The sequence below is a fragment of the Nannospalax galili genome, unplaced genomic scaffold (genome assembly GCF_000622305.1).
Source record: "Nannospalax galili isolate Female #2095 unplaced genomic scaffold, S.galili_v1.0 scaffold513, whole genome shotgun sequence".
Lineage (NCBI taxonomy): Eukaryota > Metazoa > Chordata > Mammalia > Rodentia > Spalacidae > Nannospalax > Nannospalax galili.
Genome location: NW_008334861.1, coordinates 3,692,113 through 3,700,632, shown reverse-complemented (window position 1 = coordinate 3,700,632; position 8,520 = coordinate 3,692,113). Strand labels below are relative to the sequence as shown.

The 8,520-nt window shown below is 43.0% G+C and overlaps 1 protein-coding gene across 1 annotated transcript in view; it reads right to left on the bottom strand.

The window, feature by feature from the left end:
- Positions 1-8,520, bottom strand: part of Tktl1 (transketolase like 1) — a 34,007-nt gene that overhangs the window by 9,818 nt on the left and 15,669 nt on the right. The window contains 6 exon segments of the mRNA XM_017797240.1: positions 2,660-2,673; positions 3,991-4,170; positions 5,481-5,520; positions 5,522-5,609; positions 5,689-5,883; positions 7,194-7,291. Of these exon segments, the coding sequence (XP_017652729.1) occupies positions 2,660-2,673; positions 3,991-4,170; positions 5,481-5,520; positions 5,522-5,609; positions 5,689-5,883; positions 7,194-7,291 (615 nt within the window).

Below are 8,520 nucleotides of genomic sequence, written 5' to 3'. Positions count from 1 at the left end.
TTTTGGTCTTTTTGAGACAGGGTCTCCCTATAGCCCCAGCTGGCCTGGAACTCGCTATGTAGACCAGGGTGGCCTTGAACTCAGAGATCTGCCTGCCTCTGCCTCCCAAGTGCTGGGATTAAAGGTGTGTGCCACCACACCCTGCTTCTTTTTTAATTTTTATTTTATGTGTATGAGTGTTTTGCCTCATGTATGTAAACACAGCACATGTGCAGTTCCCGAAGAGGCCAGAAGAGGGCGTTGGATCCCCTGGAACTGTAGTTATGGACCATTGTTAGCTGCCATATGGGTGCTGGGAACTGAACGCTGGTTCTCTGCAAGAGGTTAAGAGGCCAGTGCTCTTAACCACTGAGCCATGTCTCCAGCTCCTGCTTATTTTTGAGACAGGGTCTCATGATGCCTACACTGGCCTAGAACTTGCTATGAAGCATAGGATCATCTTGCACTCCTGAACCTCCTGCTTCTATCTCCCAAGTCCTGGAATTACAGGTATGCACCACCATACTTGACTTCTGATTGCATTCTTTAAATAACTTTGCTATACTGACTGGTTTACTACCTAAAAATTTACCAAACTGCATTTTATTTGAAACATTTACTTTGAATAAAATGTATTCTGATCTATGTAGTTCATTACGTCTGCCTCTGGCCTTCAAACATACATGTACATGAGATTGTACCCTCACAAACGCATATGCACAAACACAAATATAACACCAAAGCATGACTCATTTAAAAAACTCATTGTAAACTTTAGACTTGCAGTAATAACAGAAGATTTTGACTAAGATACTGGGAGGATTAGATTAAATATATTAATTAGAGAAGAATCCTTGCAATCTTGACTTTTTCTATTGAAAAGTAAGGTCTGAGCTAGGCATGAAAGTCCATGACTGGAATGTCAGCACTCAGGAGACTGAAATAAGAAGATAACTGTAAGTTTTAGGCCAGACTGGGTTCCACTCCAGGTTGGGCTACAGTGTGAGACCCTGCCTCAGAAACAGAAAGAAACAAACAAAAAACCAAAATGTTTAGCAGTTCCTCAAACTGTTGAACACAGAATTACCATATGACTTTCCAATTCTACTCCTAGGTACATACTTAAAACACCCATCTACTCAAAACTACCACGCAAATGCTCAAAGTGGCATTATTCCCAATAGCCATGAGGTAGAAACAACCCAATTATCTATTAAATGGATGAATGGAAAAACATGTTGGATACCCTTAAAATGAATTATTATTCAGTCATAAAAATGACTTACTGGTACATGCTGCAACATGAACGTCAAAACACGCTGTGCTACATGGAAGATGACAGATACACATAAAAGTCATACATTATACAGTCCCATTTATAACAAAATGTCCAGAACAGGCAAATCCAGAAAGATATAAAATAGAGACAAAAAGAAGAGTGATTCTAGGGGCTGGAAGCAGGAAAGAGTAGTGACTACTAATAGGCATGAGATTTTTTTTTTAAACTTAAAAAAATTATTTATTTTTATTTTATGTGTATGCATGTATTGCCTGCTTGTAGGTAAGTGCACCTGTGTTGTGCAATGCCTGCAGAGGTCCGAAGAGGCTGTTGAATCCCCTAGGACTGGAGTTATGGACAGTTGTTAGCTGCCATGTGAGTGCTGGGATTCGAACCCAGGTCTTCTGCAAGAACAAGCAGTGTTCTTAACCGTTGAGCCATCTCTCCAGTCCCATGAGATTTCTTTTGGAGCGAAGGAAGCATTGCAAGACTAACTTTGATTATGGTATGGCTGTACAATTTAAATGCTAAAAACTACCGAAGTGCACACTTTATTTTCTTTTGGTGCTGGAGACTAAATCCTAGGCTTCAATACGGTAAACACTAAGCTAGACTCCCAGTCTGAAGTGTACACTGCAAATTGGATGAATTTTATGGTATATGAATTACGTACCAGTAAAGCTGTTGTTTTGCTTTACTCAAGCATTGTAAAAAACATTTTATTTCTTTTACATTCACTCATTCATGTGTATGTGCACATATGTGTGCCGCAGAGCACATGTGGCGATCATAGAACAACCTGCAGGAGTTGGTTCTCTCCTTCCACCATGTGGGTTCTGGAGATTGAACTCAGGTCCTCAGACCTGAAACCTCCCACCTCCCAGGTGCTAGGATTGCAGGTGTACACCAGCACTCCGGCAAGAAACATTTTCTTCAAAATATTTTAAAACAGGCAATGTGTAGAGATAGTATAAAATTCAAAAGTTGTAACAGGGTAACAGGCCATCTTCCTCTTCCTCTGTCCTTTAGCTACCTGATTCTGTTTCCCAGAAGTAAGGAGCAATAATGGGTCTGTGAGAGTTCTTTTCAGAAATGGTCTAAGCATAAATATTTCATGAGCCATTTCTCACATATAAAGTATATGGCCTTCTTTTAGACTTCTAGCTGTCCAAGTATCTTAAAATAGTCCTTGTATACCTACACTTATATTTTACTACTGTCAAAGGGATCATCATCTTGCTACTATACCTAACTGTTGCTAATGTAATAAAACATGCCATCCTTGTCGTCAGTTTTATTTTTGTTTGAAGACAGGTTCTCACTATGTACCACTGGCTGGCTTGGAACTCACAGAGCTCTGCCTGACTCTGGCTCTGGAGTGCTGGGATTAAAGGTTGTCACCATCACGCCTAGCCCTTGTTTTGGTACATGCTATTTGACTGGTCTCATTGGCCATTTCTGGTTCTCTTGACTTTTCCAGACATACAGTGAAGTCATTTGTAAATAATGACAGGCTTGCCTTCTTACTGGAACTGGCTTTTATTCTTTCATTTTATTGCATTGCATAACACTTCCAGAGACTGGGTGATCTTTTTACCATATAAACAAGAATACTTTTGCCCTTAGGTATGAAAAGGGCCCCAGAGTTAAGATATCTACAACTAACAAATGAATTAAACAAATGTATCACTAGTCTCATTTTTTTCTAAGACTTTGGTTTTCAGTGCTAGGGATTAAATTCAGGGCCTCATTCATTCTTGGCAAGAACTCTATCAGTGCTGCACCCCAAGCCCTAGTGGCTCTGAAAAAATGAGAAAACAAATTTAAGATCTACGAATGGCTTTTCTTCAGCAATTTCCCTCTTCCTTTAACCTAGTAATACAACATTGAGTTATATGGAAATCCCTCACTCTTTTATGACTCAGTCCCTCACTCTTTTAAGAACACTTGTTAATCTTGCAGAGGACCTATGTTTCGTTCCCAGCACCCACATGGCGTCTAACAACTATCCAAAACTCCAGTTCCAGAGGATCCAACACCATCTTCTGACCTCCACAAGCACACATATGTGGTGCACAGACATATACACAGGCAAAATACTCATAACATTTTTAAAAAGACAAGATATAAAGTCAAGTGTGTTGGTACATGCCTTTAACCCCAGAACTTCAGAGGCTGAAGCAAGCAGATCTCTGTGAGATCAAGGACAGCCTGGTCTACATAGCAAGGTATAGCAGGGAAACCCTGTCTCAAAAACCAACCAAACAAAGTAGGACTGAAGAGATGACTCAATGGTTAAGAGCACTAGCTCCTCTTGCAGAGGACCTGGGTTTGGTTCCCAGCACCCACTTGGCAGTTAACAACCATTCATAACTACAGTTCCAGAGTATTTGACACCTTCTTCAGACCTCCCTGGCCATTGCATGACACAGATACACTTACATACATGCAGGCAAAATTCATACACAAAAATGAAAATAATAAATAAAATATTTTAAAAACCAAAAGTAAACAAAAACAAAACCCTTCAAATACCAACCAACACATCCACCCCCCCAAAAGAACAAAAATCAGAGCTAATACTGTTTATAATCATCAATTCAATGCCATAATGTCATGCCGTCTACTAATAGGTTTACTCATAGCGATCGGGATAAATGAAGAATCCTGTGTATTAAGAGAAAACAAAACACACTGATGTACATGACTTTAGTCAGTCTTCCACATTTTGCCGTAAACAGGGTGAGACATCACATTTACAGTCATGATGCCGATGTGAGGTGAGTCCTCAGTAAGAGGTGATGGTGTAAGACTCTTGCTGGTCTGTATCTGGCTCTCAATTAATTTGATGCTTGCATCTGCTCTTTCTTTTGGCATTGGCCTTCCATACCAACTTTCTGCATCCTGGACATCTGCAACAAAACAAAGGCCATTCATTCCAAACGTTTAATGAGTGCCTACCAAGCCATCTGAAAGAGCTTCTAAGGGTAAAGATGTCAGAATAGGACTCATAGCAGTAGGAACCCGACATTGAGTTCCTGGGATGGCAGAAAGAGCAGCCTAAGAAAGGTCTTGTGGCTTTTGAGGGAGCCACTGATACACATGCTGGTGAATGGAAGGGGAGGATGAAGAAGACAAGGCTGGAAAGACAGGTGGATTGTGGATAGTGGGACTCCCGTGCACTGAGTTTTTACCTGAAGCAAGGTGGGAAACCTTGAAAGGTTTGGAGGGAGAGTCAGTGATCAGATGTATTATAAACATCACGTGGCAGTAGCTTGGAGGTAAAGGGAGCAGGAAATGGACCGAGTCTCCGCGAAGCTGCTGTAATTCAGCAAAGATGATGGGGACACAGTGGTAGTGAAGGCAGTAGAGACAGTAAGGAGGGAATGCATGAGATACACTCTTCGTGAGTGGGTATGTGGGGAGGCATGCTGGTCAGTTTTCAGCAACTTGATACATACTGGAGTTTCAATTCTGTTGTAATTTTTTTCTTTTTTGTGTGGTAGAAAAGTGAATAAAATGTAATTTATAGTGAAAGTATAAAACTAAATGAAAAGCCTGGTGCGTGATCACACATACCTTTAACCCTAGCACTCAGGAGGTAGAGGCAGGCAGATCTCTGATGAGATCAAGGCCAGACTGGTCTACCCAGCAAGTTCCAGGCCAGCTATGGCCACAGGGAGACCCTGAAGCTCCATGGCTTCAGAATGGCCATTCTAACTGTATAGAGTTTCACTGAGATGCATAGAGTTTGGGACTGGATAAGTGTTTGACTGGCTTCCTTAATCTAGCTGTGCGATATTTTATTTGTGAGTTACTTAGAATAAAGTGATTTCATTCAAAAAATAAAATAAATCTCCCCAGTTGCTGTTCTCTATGCATTATTCCAAATGGTCTGGAAATAAGCAAGGGTGTATGTATTCATACGCTTGCCCCTACATGTAGCTTACTTTGACTGCTAACCATGCAGATCCTTCCCTGTCACCTCTCAGATGAACTGTTCTAGCTACTCCCATACACAGGTAGGAGATCATTGTTTACTTGCTAGATTGGTCTTCCCTTCCTACCCTAGGCCAGATGATATCTAGTGAGGTCAAGAGACTCTAGCATGTGTTACAGGCATTAACAGTGTTCACTAAGGAGATCATCTGCCTAGTTAAAACCTCTGCCTATTTGTTTTTCAGACAAATGTTTTGAATACTCACAGGAAGGAAACACTTGCTTGGCATGCCTCGGGCCTTGAAGGTCTTGGCTATCACAGTAAGTGGGCTTGGCTCTTACTTGAGCTGCCACTGAGAACACCCAGCTCACGGCTTCCACATCATGGCCATCCACCACGTAAGTATTACAACTGCCAATAAGTAGACCCGGTTACAAAGAAGAATGGGAGGAGGGATAGAAATAAGGTACAGAAAGAAAGGTACAATTACCCAAAAGCTTCACAATGCTTCAGATAGACCTGAATGCAGTGTTTAAGGGACATGGAGCCACTGTACCCAGAGTGGTGGTTCACATCAAAGATCAACAGGAGATTGTCCAGATTGTAGTAGGAAGCAAAGGCCAATGCCTTCTAGACAGAGCCATCTGAAGATTCGCCTTTTCCCAAGTGATAGAAAACCCTGTAGCTGGAAGAATCAAGAACTGGTTAGGATCTTGCTGGGGATTACCTGGGTCACTCAAGCAAGAAGGGAATTAGCAAGCGGTAGGTCCCTGAGACACCTAAACAAGGTACACATACATCTTTTTTCAGGAAGTACCATTTTTAAGCACTACCACCTTTTATTTCAGGTCTTATAATTTATTTACAATAATCCTAGCAATGGAAGTACCCTATTTAGGGAGCTACACTCTACTATAAACAGAGACCCAAACCATTTATACCAATAAAATACACCCCAGACCTCACTAAAATATTGTACGTTTAGCCGGGCATGGTGGCGCACGCCTGTAGTCCCAGTACTCGGGCAGCAGAGGCAGGCGGATCTCTGTGAGTTCAAGGCCAGCCTGGTCTACATACTGAGTTCCAGGACAGCTGGGGCTACAGGGAGACCCTGCTTCAAAAAGACAAAAAAATTGTAGGTTTAAGAAAAGTTATTAGACTCACTAATAACTAAGAGAGGCAATCATGGGTGGAAAGTTTCAGCAGTGCTATGGGAAATGGAGTAGGAAGGCTGTGAGAGGAGTGGGGAAACACAATTAAGTGCTTCGGAAGGGATTGCTATGAGCTGGAACAAGGCCTGGCGTCTTAGGGCTCTTCTCCACTTCAAGGTGCTAAGTGGACTTCTTAATTCCAGGAAAGAGAAGTACCCCATCCTGAAGAAACTAAACCAGAGGGGCTCTGAACTCAGCTCACCACATGCAGCAGAGAGCACAGAACTCTTCAGTCTAAACCAGGCACTGCTCAACACAAGCAGCAGATAAGCACAGGCCCAAGAAAGAGACTGGGAACCAACCCAGAAAAAGGACCTCTGTTCTTAACATTTAGGGGTTCCCAATGCAAAGTGCATGTGCTTCCTTCCACAGTGAAGCTCAACAGGATAGAAAAGAGGAAACTGTGTCAGAAAATGCTAGTGTTAGCTGGGCATCATGGTACACGCCTTTAATCCCAGCACTCTGGAGGCAGAGGTAGGCAGATCTCTGAGTTCGAGGTCAGCCTGGTCTACATAGTGAGTTCCAGGCCAGTTGGGGCTACAGTGAGATCCTGTCTCAAAACAGACCAAAAAAAAAAAAAAAAAAAAAACTACTAGTGTTCTAATACTGCAGCTACCACTTAGAACCCAACTAGAGATGCTAGAACAGTTCTACCAATGTGATTTATTTACTGCTTCAAAGTTCTTTGCCCCAAGAACTTTCAAAACTATCATCATTTTCTCAAACTGTAATGTGACAAAGTTCAGGGGAAGGGTAGTAAAATGGACTCTGATAAGTGTCTCACCTGGCCCGGTCAAAGTATTTGCCAATATATGCCATCCCACAGGCAGCACCAAGTCCTTGCCCAGGCCATTCTGCTGCCACGTTAACAAATGGTAGCCTCTGTAAGAGACAAGGGATCTCACGAATGTAAGAACAGCTGCAGGATATGGGTTTTAGGAAGACTTCTAGTGCTGAGTGCAGGCTGCTCCTGACGGTGTGGCAATATCCCATAGGAACTTCCCCTCCCACCCCACTGAATGAATTTCTTTGCTACATCTACTAATCTCAAATCAAGGTCATAAGATATAACCATAAGTTAAGACTGGGGCCTACTCTAAGCTAGAAGCTAGAGTGACAAAGATTAGGATACCACCCACTGCCACAGAATTCACAGAGTGGTGAGAGCAGTGTGTTTTTGGAACATGGGAGCCCAAGTCCAGAGCAGAAAATGTAAAGCATTTTTACAAGGTCTTTGTCCAGATCTACACAAACCAGATGTTTAATCTTTTGGAGAATGGTGGGGGATTGGTCTTTTTGAGACAGGGTCTCCCTGTAGCCCCAGCTGGCCGGGAACTTGCTATGTAGACCAGGCTAGCCTTGAACTCACAGAGATCTGCCTGGCTCTGCCTCCCGAGTGCTGGGATTAAAGGCGTGTGCCACCACACCCAGCTGCAGAATGAGTTTTAAAGAACTAGAAATGAAAGTTTGTGAGTTCCCTTGGCACCAATGCTTGCAATGATCACTTTCTGCTGCCACTCTACCTTTCCTCTGATAATATCCAATAGTCTGTATGTAGCAGGTTACCAGTGTTCCATGGAGAGAATGTGCCTGCCACAGGCCACAAGGGCTTGCCAAAGTGCAGCTGCTCTGGTGGGACACCTTATACTTGAGCTTCTAGACATACTAAATGTATTCATTGCCACGGTCTCAGCCTGTGTACCAACATCTCTTGCCTCTGTCATTGTACTGCCCTCCTCCCCGCTTCTTCCCATAGCCGTTTTACTTACCCAGTCACATCTCTGCTAATCTCCCAAAGCCATCCCATCTCCTTCTAAGCAGGGCTCACTCCAGTCCCCATCATCCACAAAACTGAACTCTCACCACTCCAGGAATTCCTTTCTTGTCCTTTGAGCACAACAGGCATGTAGGTCCCCAGGCTGGGGTACCCAATGTCCACGGGAGGCCGCACCCCAATAACTCAGTCCTCAGACCAGGAGATGCAACAAGCAAGAGGATTTAATTGTTTGCGCAGACGGGCCCCTGCCTCACTCAGAGAGAGAGAGAGAGAGCAGCAGCCCCGAGCTCAGCTTACAGGTGACTTTTAAAGGCAAAAACCACAAACCACAACC